The sequence below is a fragment of the Eremomyces bilateralis genome (genome assembly GCF_010015585.1).
Source record: "Eremomyces bilateralis CBS 781.70 unplaced genomic scaffold P152scaffold_11, whole genome shotgun sequence".
NCBI lineage: Eukaryota > Fungi > Ascomycota > Dothideomycetes > Eremomycetales > Eremomycetaceae > Eremomyces > Eremomyces bilateralis.
The window spans coordinates 94,230-108,878 of record NW_022985077.1 but is presented as its reverse complement, the minus strand read 5'-3'; the positions used below and the strand labels follow the sequence as shown (position 1 = coordinate 108,878).

Below are 14,649 nucleotides of genomic sequence, written 5' to 3'. Positions count from 1 at the left end.
AATCTGATGAGTCGTTAGGGAAAAGCTTGGCATGGACGACATGTGGTGGATGTGGTCGCTCTGATTGGATTGATTGGATGCATTCAACCCAGCAACACCATGCGAGATATCGCGAATAGTCCATGCCGAGGGGCGAGAGCTGGCACTAATAAACGTGAAGGTTGCGTACTATTATTACGATTCCTGCCGTGACCGGATGTTCGGAAACATGAGGGCAATGGATAAATGTTGCAGTGCGGTGGTGATCTTCCATGGGAATAATGGCAGTGAAACATAAACAACCCCAAGCACCAGGATTTTATATGGGTGGAAGGGTTAGAGCCACGCGACATGAACGACAATTGAACAATACACAACACGACTATGTAACGACAGAGACATACGCTCGAGAAATTGCAGTGGCCATAAGTAATTCTACACGAAGTCCTAAAACCAGCAGAGAACGAACACCAAATAATCAGCCCAGTCCCGCCGCCAGTATGCATTCATCCGGTAAATTTGATATTTTAGTACAGGGTTTTTGGGTCCACCATGACGACACCTGGTCGACCCCACGTCTAGAGAAATGGCGTTGCATCCCGGTATGGCCGAACCGACCGGCGGGAGGTGCAAGGGTGCAAGGGAGGCAGATGGCCTGGAAAACGTGCTTGGGTAGAACAGGCGGTTGAGATTCCAGAATGGAGTTGCCGAGTGCATCGTCCCAACCCGTTGGCACCGCCCACGCCAAGTTCAGAAAGGGAGGGAGCGCTCCATTGTGCTGGCAACGTTGCAGCATGCCGCTTAGCCGAGGACCATGCCCTTGAGGCCGGCGATGTCGCCCTCCTTCGCGGCGATCTCGAAGTAGCTGTAGATCATACTGTTTGGAAGGTTAGCATTATACAGCGACACGATATCTCATGAAAGCATGAGATAGGACAAAACTTACGTCACGGCCAACAGAATGCTCGTTCCGCTTCCCAACGCTCCCAACATATCGCTAGTAACGGAGAGAACGCCGATACACGCGCCACCGAACGCAGCAGCTGTCGGGATCACCCGCTTGAGCTCCTTGTACATGCTCTGCTCCCGGTGCCCGGCCATCACGAGTCCCTGTTCCTTAAGCTGCTTGGCGACATCGCGGGGGCTGGATCCGGAAACCTCGATCCACGTCTTGGAGAAGATGGCGCAGGCGACGATCATGTACACGAGGTATACCGCGGTGTGGATCGGGTCGAGAAGAGCCTGGGAGAAGGAGAGCGGCGGAGACATGTAGTACGCGATCCCGGACGCCGCGTGGAGCTGCGAGGAGCCGTCTTGGAGCGGCTCCCACACGCCGAGGAGACGAACGAGGAGGTTGTCAGTGAAGCGGGAGTAGAGCATCTGCGAGATGATGAAGACATTGGAGGTCAATGCGGATTGCAGCATGATGGGCTAGAAAATGTTAGTCGAACCCGAAACTGAACTGGAGTTTTGGACATACCATGTTGGAGGTGTAGAACAATCGCACGGGATACGATCCGCGCATGCCGCGTTGACGGGATGACTTGACCGGAATCTCAACGCGGAATCCTTGGAGGTAGATCACGGCCGCGAAGATGACGACGGTGGCCATCAAGTTCATGATGTTGGGAAGGTTCTGGCGGAAGAACGCTTCGCGCAGTGCGAGGCTCTTGTTGGGCCAGGTGATGAGCAGATGAACGAGAGCAAGCACGGCGCCTTCGAATTCCGGTCCACGGCCAGTGTTGATCGTCGTGGGCGAGAACGCCTTCCAGACGATCGACTCGCAGACATTGGTCGCGATGAAGAGCGAAATACCGCTGCCGAATCCGTAGCCCTTCTGGAGGAGTTCGTCGAGGAGGATAATAACCAATCCGGCAATGACGAGCTGCACGACCAGGAGGATGCAGACACCCAGGCCAAGTTCAGAGGGGGGGCCATAGAGACCGCTAACGACGTACACGATGGCTTGGCCAACGGAAATGATCAGCGCGAGGAGCTTCTGGGCGGTCTGGTAGAGTTCGCGATCGGTCTTCAGGTTCATGTCAATGTCGAGCATGTGGGTACCGGCAAGAAGCTGGAACACCATGCCGGACGAGATGATAGGTGTGATTCCCAGCTCCATCAGCGTCCCTCTGTTACTGGCCAGCATCATACGGAGCCAGTACATCGGGTCCGAGGAGTCCGATGACACAATGCCGTACAAAGGCATCTGGCTCATCACCAGGAAGACAAGTAGCGTCACCTATTCCGCAAATGATCAGCCATTGACCTTATGCACAAACTCGGAAGCTGCTCGCGTGTGATATGGGGATGTAGATCGTGCAATGGGGATGCTTACACCTGTCCATATTAACCGCTGCTGGAAGGTGATCTTCGTCTCTGGAGAGGAGACCTCCGGGAGGAGAGGAGTGAAGGGTTTGATGAGATCGAGGAAGCGGACTGCATCAATTGCGACGTGTTAGTTGATGCCCATCAAAAATCCTCTGTATCGGAGGATCTGGGGATATGGATAGGACTGGACGTACGACTCATGATTGCAAGATCACCATGAACTTCCTGCTAAATGCCAAAGACCACCGAGAACTCCAGCAAACGAGATAGGTGTTATGAAAGGGAGAAGTGGATGATGTTGGTGATTGCGGAGGTTGAGTGCAGCGTGGTGGTCGAGGTCTCCGTTAAGATCTGGCACGTTTTTGTGGCTACGTGTTCCGCGAGCTGCTGGGAGCTGCGCTTCAGGGGTGAGGGTGGCTTCAAGGGTTGTCGCCTATCAGTTGATATTGCACTGTTTGCACTCAGTGTGAGGAACATCGACCATGATATTCCTATAGTGAAAAATTGGAATGTACATTTAGTTCATGGGTAGTAATAGTGTAGACAGACATATAATGACACATAATGAATATACTTCATCATTCTCGCATGAAGTTAATGATCTGGACAGTGAAGTGAATTGCTGTGGGCACAAGCTAAGGCACCAACCCGTATAGTAAGCAGACATGGAGGCATAAATATTGCCTGCCTTAACGCCTCAGATCTACATTCCTGCCTTATTCCGTCCACTTGCACCACCACGATATCCCGCCTTGAATGCTTGAACACCATCTGGAGCAGTTGGATGCACCGTGATTAAGTGCTAGAATACAACAACTGGAGCTGTACAGTCACTCACTCGAAGGGTGTTAATATCATGTAAAGCTCCACCTTCATGATCCCTTGTCTGTTTTTGTGTCTGAAAGCTAACCACTTCATTCAGTCTCGACCTAATTAGCTACCTTATCCGCCCCTCATAAAGCCTCTTTGACCATCGTATACCCGGTCTCTGCAATCTTTCAAAGCTCCACGCATGGCTTCAGTAGCGAAAGACATCGAGATGGCAGATGCCCCACCCGAGTCCTCGAAGAAGGCTATCGGCAAGACCAAGGAGGATGGCAAGAAGCGATTCGAAGTTCGGAAGGTAAGTATCCTGGTCGCCTGTTGGAGCTGGCGTCTTCTCCGAGCGTTGCATGAGCATATGAAGATGCCGATGCTGACTTGGCCATGGATAGTGGAATGCCGTAGCACTGTGGGCATGGGACATCGTCGTCGATAACTGCGCCATTTGCCGAAACCACATTATGGACCTCTGTATGACCTCATCCACGCACCCTATTCGGGAGGCACAGCTAACCGCTTCTCCTAGGTATCGAATGTCAAGCCAACCAAGCCAGCGCTACCAGCGAAGAATGCACCGTTGCGTGGGGTATCTGCAATGTGAGTTTTGGATTCGAAGGAAGCCTTCGACCTCGACTGACATGGCTTTGTCTAGCACGCCTTCCACTTCCACTGCATCTCTCGATGGCTGAAGACTCGACAAGTCTGTCCGCTCGACAACCGGGATTGGGAGTTTCAGAAATACGGCAGATGAGGACACCCGAGGCTGGATCATTTGCACGGTGGGCGGTTTGGCGCGATCTCCCGCACTGCGAAAAGCGGGATGGCACGCTCACGACACGAACTCATGGGACACGGCGTTGGTGTTATCGGTGCGTTGAGCACTAGTTATTCCTCATGGCGAACCAAATACACAACCTCTGCCTCTTATTGAGGCAATTTCATGAATCCCTCGAATATGCGCTCTGGTAGTGCAACGGGAATCCCAGTCCCAATCGCTTCATATCCTATTGTGATCTCTGTCGAGGCCACATGATTGGCACATATCCCACACCTGAACTCCATGCGTCATCTATATCCTAAACCGAATGCCAACGCCCAATCAACTCATTTTCTTCCCATCCACCGATATCGAGATTGGCGACGCGCCGATGTGAGGAGAAAGCCATCGAACCGGGTGCTTATTGAAGAACGGCCACGGAGGAACGACCAGTAGCATCGTGAGGGCGGTACCCCCGAGGCCAATGTAGGCACTGTTGTAAACGTTCTGCGTCACGTATCCGTAGATAAACGCGATTGCCTATGCTCGATTAGCCCCCCCGTATCCCGCTGACCGATCGAATCGAACTCACCCCAACGGTAGTCAGAAACGCATACTGCATCAATTCCGCAAGCCGCTGCCCCTCGAAGTCCTACACCGCCGTTAGCCACCATCCCATCTCCGCACCGGCGTGGCTGCATACAATCTGTCCTTCCAGAAGCTCACGGACTTTCTCCACCACCTCATCGGCCATGTTGACGTCCACCAGTTGCAACGGGCGACGGCTCGCCGGTTCGGGGCTTTGGTGGCCTGACGGTCGTGCTGGTGCCGTTCGACTCGGGAAATTGGCGGGTTGGAGGCTGGAGACGATGAGTTGGAAGTTGACGAGCGTCTGAGGTAAACGTGGAGGTTGCTGGGTGTCTGGGCGTGAATAATCGCTGACTCAGCTTACAGTCATAGGAAAGCCTGGCGCGAACTTGTCTGGTCATTGGGTGGTTGTGTAAAGACTAGTGTGTAATGTATAACGCTAACGATTTTGGGAAGACAACGTTGCCTTGAGGGAACCAGCAACAACCTACTCTGGTTTCTGCACTATTCACTTCCATCTATAGGGTAAACTTTCGATGACACCCTGAGATCGGTATCTGACGCCATCAAACTCGATGGGACTACATGTGAGCGTTCACATGGACTAGACATACCAATTGGGACCCATTCATTGCTAATACCAGTCCATTTGGCAGTGTCCCATCTCGAGCCACTGGTCACAAGCGTACAGGCATACACTACACTCACTGACTGCTTTTGAAAAGGCATTGCATTGAAAGCTATACAATTAAATAAACTCGCAAACACGTATACCCCCCATCCCCTTTTGCATCCGAAATGATGAGGCACTCCTCACGCCGTCCATGTACCCAACAGAAGAAGGACGGTTCAGGTCCGTGACGCGAAGGCCGCGAACAAGAAGTAGTCTCCGACGCCCATGCTCCAGAACATCAAGAAACTTCCACAGCAATTCATTTTGGAAATAGAATGGCGGTACGAAATCAAGGGAGGGAGAAGACAGGGATGTCGGCTCAATCGCCGCGGGACTTCTTCTTCTTCTTCTTGCCCTCGTCGTCGTTGGCGCCGCGCTTCCGCTTCTTCTCTTCCTTCGAGCCCTTGCCCTCCTTAGCGGCCTTCTTCTCCTCCTTCAGCCGCTTCTTCTCGGCCTTAGCTTCCTTGCGAGCCTTCTTCTCGGCCTTCTTTGCGGCCCGATCATCCTTGGCGGTCCCGTTGGTGGCACCAGCTTCGGCCTGATCTTCCATCTCCTCGTCGGACTCTTCGTCCTCATCCACATCCATAGCTTCGGCTTTGGTGCCATTGGTAGGCACGGTTTCTCGTTGGTCGGCGTGACCGGCGGGCTCGTCTCCTTGAAGGCCATCCGCGTCGGCATTATACTTCCGCGCCTCCTTGACCTCCCACTTCGGCTGGTTCTGAGTCTGGCCTCCGGGCCCAATGGCCGTTCCCCTGGCAGCCAAAGGCTTGCCTTCCAGCGCCCGTAACCTCTGCTCGATCTTGATTCGTGACGCAACACCGAAGAGTGCCTTGTCCTCTTCCGACGGCTCGGGGCCCTTGCCGGCGCCGGCGGTTCCCCAGTCGGAAAGGGCATCGGCACGAAGTCCCAGGGCAGTCTTGGCCGCCAGCATACGTGCGATTTTGCCCTTATTCTTTCCACTTGCCTGGCCAACCAGGGAAGCGTGATAGATCAGACCATACTTGGGCGTGTCATGTTTCGTCTTTAGAGCTCGGAATAGCGCCTTTTCGGCTCCGATGATCTGGATCGTACTTCCCGGGCTCTTAGCCAAGTTCAGAAGACTTCCAGCGTGTGCGATCAAACGCGCACCGACAAGATCACCGACCAGGGTGGTGAGATTCGGCGCAAGGGCCACCATCCTTGAGTTCAAGTAGTTGGCCAGCTCGATACGGTACTCGGAGAAGGAGATGACCTGCTCTGCAAGGGCCTTGATGTTCTCCAGATCCTCATCCGTGATTTCCGTGCCCATCGAAATCTCTGCGGCAGCCTTGACGGCTCCCTCGATTTCTTCCGGGAGGATATCTGTCAGATCAGATGAGGACGCATTTGATCTCATGCCCACATGGATGACAACCCGAGCGTAAGCCATATTGTCATTGATGATGCGGGCCATCTCGGGGAAATGCCAGCCATACCACTCCTTGACTCTCATCGCATACACGTTCAGTTCTTTGTCAAGATCGTCGAGAAGGTTGATGGCCTGAACGATCATGGTGTCGACCTTGTCGGGTGAGAACTTGAGCTTGTGCCGGGAAAGCGAATGCGATAGACCGAGATTCATCGTGTCGATATCAGTAGGAAGCAAGCCAGGAATCAGTGACGGGAGATGTTGACGAATAGCACGATACAGGTCCTCAGTCGTCGAGTCGGCAATAGGGGCTAGCGATAGCTGTGGGAGCTTGTTGATTGCGTTCGCCAGTTTCGGGTCGGCAACTGTTAATGAGGCCTTGGTCTCCTCCTTCAGCTCGTCGAGTAGTTTTGACAGGACCGGCGTGACCTAGTTGATGTATTAGAAAAGCGTGTGTAGAACTACTGACTCTATCATACCTTTCCTTCCATCACGGCCGCTGCTTCGTCGAGAGCCTCTGTAGCATTTTCGAATTTTCGGAACTTCTTCAGCTTGAGCCTGCAGTGGATGAGCAAAGGAACAAGAGCGGTGTATCTCCAACATCACTCACATGTCGCACAGCCCCTCGGCCGTGCTCGACTTCTCCGATAAGTCATCTCGTTTGAGAAGTTTCTTGTCCTTCGCCTTCAGCAGCGCATAACCAGCGCTGGTCTCGGTGAGGACGAAAAGAGGCATCTTGCCGGAACCGAGCTCAACTAGACTCGGGGTTGACGGGGTGAGATTCTGACGGGCGATATTAATCGGATGAGTATGAGAGCTATAAGATCAATATGATCCAGCAATCGGTGAAGGAATTGGGATTGATAGCCAGCAATACCAGCTGAAGGAACCTTTGCAGCTTCGAAACTTTGTGGTGAGAATCAAAAATTCAAAAAGCGCCAAGCATCGCGCCAAGATTTGCAGTTCCCACTACAGCTCACGTGATAGATAAACTCGCACCTCACGTGATGTCACGTACTTGATGCCTTCCTTCAGACAATTTTATTATTGCCTTGATGCCTAACTTTGCATCCCTGTCCCTCTCAGGATTTACTTCGGGTAAATTCCATTGATCTCGATGCCTCAGACCAGCACTGAGCACTCAAAGTTCATTTTTGGGAGTTTGTTGACTTCCACGCATTCGTTCCATAGCCAGCAGCTCGGCTGGTTAATCCCTTTGCCATACGTCTCCAGAAAACTGCTTGACTTTATCCCCTCACATCTCGAAGCGTTCTTCACTTTCACGTCCATTCCCTTTCTTCTTAGCTGCGACGCGCCATGGCATCGGAGTTCTTCGACGTGGCGGCGGAGGTAGGCAGTGAAGAGGAAGAAGAAGACTATGATAGGGAGAACGGTGAAGATCGCCCTCGCAAGGGTGGCGACAAAGCCATGGCGGACTCTAGCGAGGAAGAAGAAGATGACGAAGATGAGGAGGAGGCCGCAAGAGTATGTTTGGCAATTATCATAGGGTCTACCATTGAGTTGCCGGATCTTCGAAGACTAATCTCATCACATAGATCCGCGAGGGCTTCATCGTTGATGAAGAGGAGGAGGAAGAGGAACGCGCCCGGCGCCGTGCTAAACGGAAGCGACCACGAAGCGAGCGCGCCGACGGCCTTGAACTGCTCGATGAGGAAGATTTAGATCTTGTTGCCGAAGCGCACGGCGGTTTCGAGCAGCGCACGGCTGCGAAGGTAAGCAATAGCCGTATCATAATCTACAGATCCTACAATTAACACTGCCAAGCCTAAGTTCAAACGACTCAAACAAGGCCACGCCGATCGGAGTGCACCCGAGCATCGCGACCTAGCGGACATATTCAATGATGAGGAGGTTGAAGAGGAGACCCGCCCCCGTGGACGGTTCCAAGGTCTGCCCGAGGACCTGGATGATTTCATCGAGGACGATGAACTGGATGAGGAGGAGCGCGAGGCACTTCGCGAAGAATTGGAGGTTAGAAAACCTGGCGCCCCTCGTGGTCTGGCTGGGATTGGCGCTATCGAACAGTCCGGGCTCGATGAAGCTGCTCTGGAAGACCTACGGATGGCTTTCGGTGATGGCACAGAATACGATTGGGCCTTGGAGATTCAAGATCAGATCGACGAGGAAGAACAAGGACTCGGAGAGGAACTCACTCTGAAGGATGTTTTCGAACCATCCCAGCTCGTGGAGCGAATGCTTACGGATGAAGATAACGAAATCCGTAATACCGATGTCCCGGAACGGTTCCAGTTGGCGAGGAAGTCGTTCAAACCGTTGGATCTCTCCCCCGAACAGATGGCTCAACGAAGCAGCGAAGAAGCCGTGTGGGTCACTGGAATGATGTTCCCGAAGAAGCGCCTGGAGAGAGCATTATTGGAGCCATTCCAGCAGGCGGTTGCCAAAGTGTTGCAGTTCTTCAACGTCGATGAATTCGAAGTTCCTTTCATTTTCCAGCACCGCAAGGACTATGTCATCCATGCTACTGAGCATATGGTCAATGGCAAGAAAGAGATCAATGCGGATCGTTTGTTGGATCAAGGAGACCTATGGCAGATCTTCGACCTCGATTTGCGGTATAGGGGTATGGCTGAGAAGCGCGACTCGGTCCGGAAATCCTACGAGTCCATCAAGCCGATCCTACCCCAACCAGATAAAGTACTCGAAGAGCTTTTACCGGTTGCGATCAACATGGAGGACGTCCAGGATCTGCAAGATTATCTCCACTTCCGTTACGCTGCTGAGCTGAAAGATGTCCACGCCGCGGATGCAGGGACCAACGGCACCCAGAAGCGCGCTCGTGCCTCGAGAAGTACATGGGAAAGGGTTCGAGCATCAAGAGTGTACCAACTCGTCCGAGCATTTGGACTTTCTGCAGACCAGCTTGCGAAAAGTGCACTGAATCCCGGCCAAAGAGAATACACCGAAGATGCTTCCAGCCGGCCGGACGATATGGCTGACGGCCTCTTGGATTCTCCTGATTTCCCTACTGGATCGGTAGTTCTCAAAGCTGCAAAGGCGATGTTTGCCGAAGAGATTTTCGTGTCTCCGCGAATGCGCAAGTATGTCCGCAAGTCTTTCTATGAGGAAGGCATTCTTGATTGTTTCCGAACCGAGCGAGGTGCCCGACAGATTACGGAGGACCATCGATATTTCGAATTCAAGTACCTCCGAAACCAGGACTTCACCGCCATTGCCCGTCGACCTGAACTCTATCTTCGCATGCTCAAGGCCGAAGCGGAGGGACTCGTTGAAGTCAAGATCAGTTTGCAGAGCAAGAGGCGGTTTTCCGAGAATCTCTACCGACTTATCGAATCCGATAGTTTGAGTTCTGTTGCAGATGCATGGAACGAGGCGCGCCGCGATGTTGTCGATCTCGCCCTTCAAAAGCTCGAGCAAAATATCGCGAAATCAGTCAAAGAGACGTTGAAGGTAGAATGCGAGAATGAGTTGGGACGTACGATCCGCGAGAAGTACTATACGAAGCTTGACCAAGCACCTTATCGGCCGAAAGGCATGGTCAAAGGAACGGAACCGCGAGTTCTGGCTCTTACCAATGGTCATGGCGGCAGAGATGCAATTGTCTGGACCTATGTTGACGAAGACGGTCGCGTACTAGAACACGGGAAGTTCGTCGATCTGCGGGCTGGGAATCCCGAGAAAGACATCCCGGATGGAAAAGATGTAGAGCGGTTCCTTGAGCTCGTTAACAGACGGCAACCCGACGTCATCGGAGTAGGCGGCTTCTCCGTCGAGGCGCGAAAACTGTATAAAGAGGTACAGGATATTGTCGATCGGCAAGACCTTCGAAGCTCCGAGTTTGAAGATGAAGATGGAAACTTCAAGACCGACAGGCTCGAAGTTATGATCGTCAACGACGAGACTGCACGCCTATACCATACCAGCGACCAAGCAACAGCTGACTATCCGGGCTTCGCACCCCTCGCAAAGTATTGCGTTGGCCTTTCTCGCTACCTGCAAAACCCCCTGCTTGAATACGCTGCTCTTGGAAAGCACATCACTTCGATCTCATTCGAAGCTAATCAAGACTTACTCCCCAAAGACAAGCTACTTCGGTACTTGGAGAGCAGCATGGTCGATCTGGTGAACCTTGTCGGTGTCGAAGCGAACATGGCAATGAGCGACTCTCGTATCGCAAACCTGCTCCCATACATCTCCGGTCTGGGCCCGAGAAAGGCTGCCCAGATGGTCAAGGCCATTAACATCAATGGCAGCGTTGTCCACACTCGTGACGAGCTTTTGGGCGATCCCGACAAGAAACTGATTCAGGCGGTTGGACCGCAAGTCTGGAAGAATTGCGCCAGTTTTCTCTACATCACCTACGATTCTACTGAAACCGATTCCGACTACTTGGACAATACTCGTGTCCATCCCGAGGACTACTACCTGGCCCAGAAAATGGCTGCCGATGCCCTCGAGCTGGATGAAGAAGATATCAAGGCTGAAGTGGATGAATCCGGTCCGGGTGCTGTGATCCGGAAGCTCATCAAAGAAGAAGCCCAAGAAAAGGTCAATGATCTTGTTCTGGAGGAGTATGCTGAGCAGCTTGCGACCAAGTTCAACCAACGAAAACGAGCGACTTTGGAGAACATCCGCGAGGAGTTGCAAGCACCTTTCGAAGAACTTCGGAAACCATTGATCATCCTGACGCACGAGGAGATCTTCTCGATACTTTCTGGCGAGACAAAAGAGTCACTGATCGAGGACATGATCATTTCCGTGAGCATTTGGAAGGTGTTCTCCAACCATATCGAGGTTCGCCTTGACAATGGTATGGATGGCACCATTTCAGAGGGCGAGTTCCCAGATGGCGTTGGCGGAGAGCGCGGCCTCGACCCCAGAGACGTCTTTGCCCGGAATCAAACCATTCAAGCTAAGCTCCTACACCTAAACAAGCGGCAGTTGCACGCAACACTCAGCTTGAACGAGCGTGCCCTCAAAAGGGGATATAGAAAAGAGCTCGACCACAACCCTGGTGAATGGGACTTTGTGCAACACAACGAGGACGTATCTGATGAGAAGAAGGCAAAAGAGCAAAAGGCTGGACGAGCTCAACGGGTCATTAAACACCCAAACTTCCGGCCTTTCAACTCGGCTCAAGCGGAAGAATACCTTGGTTCTCAAAGCCGCGGGGATGTTGTCATCCGTCCCAGTTCTCTTGGAACCGATCATCTCGCCGTTACATGGAAAATCAGCGACACGATCTATCAGCACATTGACGTCGTGGAGCTATCCAAAGATAATGATTTCAGTGTCGGCAAAAAGCTCGTCGTGGGCAAATACACGTACAGTGACTTGGACGATCTTATTGCCAATCATGTGAATGCCATGGCAAAGAAGGTGGAGGAGATGGTAAACGACGAGAAATACCAGGCGCGGAGCAAGGCCGCCACAGGTACGTTTAACGAAAGGACCAGAAATTCAGGACACTGACGCTTTTGCTAGATGAGTGGCTCAACACATACAGCAAGGCCAATCCCAGGCGTTCGAATTACGCTTTCTGCATTAACCCCAAATACCCCGGGTACTTCTTCTTGAGCTTCAAACCTGGGCAGAATGCCGAGATCTGCAGTTGGCCAGTAAAAGTCACCCCTGTTGCGTTCGAGCTGCAGAAAAACCAGTACCCGGACATGCGCGCTCTTAAGAATGGATTCAAAGTGCTCTTCGTAAGTGCCAGGCGTCTTTCATGTCTTGGAATAACGCTAACTTTCATGCAGCAAAATCAGAACCTGACTGTTAGAGGCGGTCCTCCTCCAAGGCGTTAAGGGCAGTTCCAGGCATTTGGGTGCTTAAGAGCAGTTTACATAGCGTAGCGGAAATCAAAAGCATAGAAGGGTCAAGACCGTTTCAATCTCCGAGTCTATCTGGTTGCAAGGCACATGCAGAGGCTCAAACACGGCGTACAGGCATGAAATGAGACTCAACAATCCCAAAACCCAACTTCTTTCCCCGAACAGGTGCCATGGACACCCTGTGGTAGACTTCCAAAATTCTCTAGAATTCGCTCTTTCGATCGGTAGGATTGAGCGAAACTTTCAGCAACCACCAGCCAGATTCGGTGTTGCCGACTACCGATTCATCGTCCACTCCTTTTCGTGGGGTGACCCTGCATCCGGACACAACTATGAAATGTTGGAGACCGTCGGGATTATCCTGTGCCACTACCACCGGCATACCGATCACTTTCTTCGGCATGGCGTCTGCCAGAATCGATCGATCCGCCCACGGCACGTCATACACCTTGGGCAACTTGTACAGAGTCGGTGCGGCTAGCAGCTTTGGGGTCGAGAAATGATTCACCCGTTTCCCTTCCTCGTCCCAGTAGTTGAACACGGTGATCCATCCCGACACGAGCCGGACGGTGCGAGTGCTTCGATCGACGATCGGGTGATATGCCGCCTTCCAGAAATTCTTGTATTTTTCGGACTCCGGCCGTTCGAGCGAATGGACGATGCGGAAGATGATCGGCTCTAGCAAGGAATTCCATTCGCCGAATTTGTAGTGCATTTGTGGCATTTGCTTGACGCGGCGCAGGATTTCGACCCAGTCCTTGAGGGTTCCGAGGAGTTGGATCGACGGAGGGCAGGAGGTCGTCGCGGATAGCGGGAATGCGTTACGCGGTCCGGCGGCTCCAAAGAGGCTGACCTCCCCTGCAATTCGATCTGCGTCGGTGGAAGTACTGAAATCCAATGCGACCCATTTTTTGAACTCTTCATCCTCGATATTAAGGCCGACTTCTTTATGTAGTTCTTTTTCAATGTCCTTGACGCTGGCATTGAATACCGAGCTATTTCCTTGCAGCGGCATCCCGTCTATGAAGTTCGAATCGTATCTGCTGTCGTCGACGAGGCGATAATCGGAGAGGTCGGCTTCTTCGTTGAGCATTGCATTGATATGATTGTCGGTGCTAGAGTGGTGAGAGCGTTTGTCGAAAGTGATCATCATATAGCGATCTGCATCCCACTCAGTGAGATACTTCCCTCTGAGATTCAAGCTTCCTTTGAGCATCCGCCCAACTTGCGCCATAATTGCGAGCCAAACATCGTCCGGCCGCAAAGCCAGATTTATGCCCCTCTCAAATGCGCCAACTATGAGTCTGATGAATGGTACTCCGTGTGGGACAACTGGAGTCGGCGACAGATCTCCAAAGGTACTCCTGATGATGCCCTGGAATTCTGGGCGGTGGATGATGTCCGCCTTCCTTTTCTTTTCGCTTCCAATGTTGCCATAGCCATCTCGGGCTCGTTTCCTTTTTAGAGGTTGATATCGCTGTGCTGGGCAGAAGAGATCATCCGCTGGATCATCGCGTCGACGGAGAATTGACGATGGTTTGGGTGGCTGAGGCCGGGGAGAACGCGTTTGGTCTTGCACTTTATCTTGTAGGTCGACCCGGATAGGCATTTTAGCAATCAAGAGCGAAAAGGCCTTAATATGTTGCTTCACCTGCAATGTTTTTTTTAAACAAAAGATAAAGGTCAAAACCGCCAATGTGAGAGGGCCAATTATGAAGTCTGGATGAAGGGTAGGACGGAGTGGGAATGAAAGTAACAGCTTACTCAAGTTGAGACTAATGTTTGCGAATAGGATGATTCACTATCATCACTTTCCCGGCTAACATCATCACACCGGGAACCTGATATTCACGTTGATAGAGTGAATGGTATGTTTCACATGCCGCCATGGCGATAGCTAGCGGTGAACGTCCCCACATGCAGGTCAAGGAGACTCGAAGAGCACAATGCCTGTATCGGGGTTTTATAGGTAATTAATACCATAGGTACCATATTCAAACTTCAAAGAATGATAATTTTTGTGATCAACGGATTACTACTTCCCTATACTCGCAGAGACGTGCTTCATATCATCCCAGGCTGTGGTGGAAACCAAAGTCTCAGTAAATGATGATTGACCGTAGCTCTTCTCTGGAGAAACATAGTCGAACCAACGTGTTTTCTTCGAAAATCAGCTTCATCACTTTTTGCAAAAGTAGCTAAGAACATTTCGTCCCAGCTATCACTAGCTGACTTTGGAGATGACTGATTCGACTGTTTTCCTGCACTTTAGAATAGTGAA

At 51.9% G+C, this 14,649-nt stretch overlaps 8 protein-coding genes across 8 annotated transcripts; 2 read left to right on the top strand and 6 right to left on the bottom strand.

Annotated features, from left to right (window-relative positions):
• Positions 1-132: 132 nt before the first annotated feature.
• P152DRAFT_507720 (uncharacterized protein) lies at positions 133-954 on the bottom strand (the record flags this gene model as incomplete). The annotated part of the gene is made up of 1 exon (XM_033682550.1): positions 133-954. A coding segment is annotated over exon 1 (351 nt), but the record flags the coding sequence as incomplete, so codon positions are not given.
• P152DRAFT_37069 (transporter SEC61 subunit alpha) lies at positions 795-2,326 on the bottom strand. The gene is made up of 2 exons (XM_033675508.1): positions 1,460-2,326; positions 795-1,410 (listed from the first exon to the last, which is right to left on the bottom strand). The coding sequence occupies exons 1-2, from the start codon at positions 2,195-2,197 to the stop codon at positions 922-924; spliced, it is 1,227 nt and encodes a 408-aa protein (XP_033533536.1). The 5' UTR covers positions 2,198-2,326; the 3' UTR covers positions 795-921.
• On the bottom strand, positions 2,184-2,536 carry P152DRAFT_458860 (uncharacterized protein). The gene is made up of 2 exons (XM_033679562.1): positions 2,505-2,536; positions 2,184-2,418 (listed from the first exon to the last, which is right to left on the bottom strand). Exons 1-2 carry the CDS (start codon positions 2,509-2,511, stop codon positions 2,237-2,239), a joined length of 189 nt encoding a protein of 62 aa, XP_033533535.1. The 5' UTR covers positions 2,512-2,536; the 3' UTR covers positions 2,184-2,236.
• Positions 2,537-3,037: 501 nt separating this feature from the next.
• Positions 3,038-4,035, top strand: P152DRAFT_458858 (RING/U-box). The gene is made up of 5 exons (XM_033679561.1): positions 3,038-3,168; positions 3,233-3,433; positions 3,525-3,603; positions 3,659-3,729; positions 3,785-4,035. Exons 2-5 carry the CDS (start codon positions 3,350-3,352, stop codon positions 3,881-3,883), a joined length of 333 nt encoding a protein of 110 aa, XP_033533534.1. The 5' UTR covers positions 3,038-3,168; positions 3,233-3,349; the 3' UTR covers positions 3,884-4,035.
• Positions 3,974-4,726, bottom strand: P152DRAFT_458857 (microsomal signal peptidase 12 kDa subunit). The gene is made up of 3 exons (XM_033679560.1): positions 4,593-4,726; positions 4,482-4,541; positions 3,974-4,429 (listed from the first exon to the last, which is right to left on the bottom strand). The coding sequence occupies exons 1-3, from the start codon at positions 4,641-4,643 to the stop codon at positions 4,232-4,234; spliced, it is 309 nt and encodes a 102-aa protein (XP_033533533.1). The 5' UTR covers positions 4,644-4,726; the 3' UTR covers positions 3,974-4,231.
• Positions 4,727-5,191: 465 nt separating this feature from the next.
• On the bottom strand, positions 5,192-7,443 carry P152DRAFT_458856 (Nop domain-containing protein). The gene is made up of 3 exons (XM_033679559.1): positions 7,148-7,443; positions 7,017-7,095; positions 5,192-6,966 (listed from the first exon to the last, which is right to left on the bottom strand). The coding sequence occupies exons 1-3, from the start codon at positions 7,270-7,272 to the stop codon at positions 5,470-5,472; spliced, it is 1,701 nt and encodes a 566-aa protein (XP_033533532.1). The 5' UTR covers positions 7,273-7,443; the 3' UTR covers positions 5,192-5,469.
• A 411-nt stretch (positions 7,444-7,854) lies between these two features.
• On the top strand, positions 7,855-12,341 carry P152DRAFT_466760 (transcription elongation factor spt6; the record flags this gene model as incomplete). Its single annotated transcript, XM_033680716.1, has 5 exons — positions 7,855-8,022; positions 8,094-8,270; positions 8,323-11,971; positions 12,022-12,242; positions 12,294-12,341. The coding sequence occupies 5 exons, from the start codon at positions 7,855-7,857 to the stop codon at positions 12,339-12,341; spliced, it is 4,263 nt and encodes a 1,420-aa protein (XP_033533531.1).
• P152DRAFT_36973 (uncharacterized protein) lies at positions 12,316-14,113 on the bottom strand. The gene has a single exon (XM_033675486.1). It carries the CDS (start codon positions 13,975-13,977, stop codon positions 12,571-12,573), a length of 1,407 nt encoding a protein of 468 aa, XP_033533530.1. The 5' UTR covers positions 13,978-14,113; the 3' UTR covers positions 12,316-12,570.
• Positions 14,114-14,649: the final 536 nt, after the last annotated feature.

Bases quoted from the DNA above. Each gene is read 5' to 3' on its own strand.
- P152DRAFT_37069 (XM_033675508.1), bottom strand. From the start codon at position 2,197: ATGAGCCAGATGCCTTTGTACGGCATTGTGTCATCGGACTCCTCGGAC. The intron at 1,411-1,459 runs GTATGTCCAAAA...AACATTTTCTAG, and splicing joins TGTTCTACACCTCCAACATG to CCCATCATGCTGCAATCCGC.
- P152DRAFT_458858 (XM_033679561.1), top strand. From the start codon at position 3,350: ATGGCAGATGCCCCACCCGAGTCCTCGAAGAAGGCTATCGGCAAGACC. The intron at 3,434-3,524 runs GTAAGTATCCTG...GGCCATGGATAG, and splicing joins AGCGATTCGAAGTTCGGAAG to TGGAATGCCGTAGCACTGTG. The intron at 3,604-3,658 runs GTATGACCTCAT...CGCTTCTCCTAG, and splicing joins AAACCACATTATGGACCTCT to GTATCGAATGTCAAGCCAAC.
- P152DRAFT_458857 (XM_033679560.1), bottom strand. From the start codon at position 4,643: ATGGCCGATGAGGTGGTGGAGAAAGTCCGTGAGCTTCTGGAAGGACAG. The intron at 4,542-4,592 runs GTATGCAGCCAC...ACGGCGGTGTAG, and splicing joins AGCTTCTGGAAGGACAGATT to GACTTCGAGGGGCAGCGGCT. The intron at 4,430-4,481 runs GTGAGTTCGATT...AATCGAGCATAG, and splicing joins CGTTTCTGACTACCGTTGGG to GCAATCGCGTTTATCTACGG.
- P152DRAFT_458856 (XM_033679559.1), bottom strand. From the start codon at position 7,272: ATGCCTCTTTTCGTCCTCACCGAGACCAGCGCTGGTTATGCGCTGCTG. The intron at 7,096-7,147 runs GTGAGTGATGTT...CATCCACTGCAG, and splicing joins GCCGAGGGGCTGTGCGACAT to GCTCAAGCTGAAGAAGTTCC. The intron at 6,967-7,016 runs GTATGATAGAGT...TACATCAACTAG, and splicing joins CGGCCGTGATGGAAGGAAAG to GTCACGCCGGTCCTGTCAAA.
- P152DRAFT_36973 (XM_033675486.1), bottom strand. From the start codon at position 13,977: ATGCCTATCCGGGTCGACCTACAAGATAAAGTGCAAGACCAAACGCGT.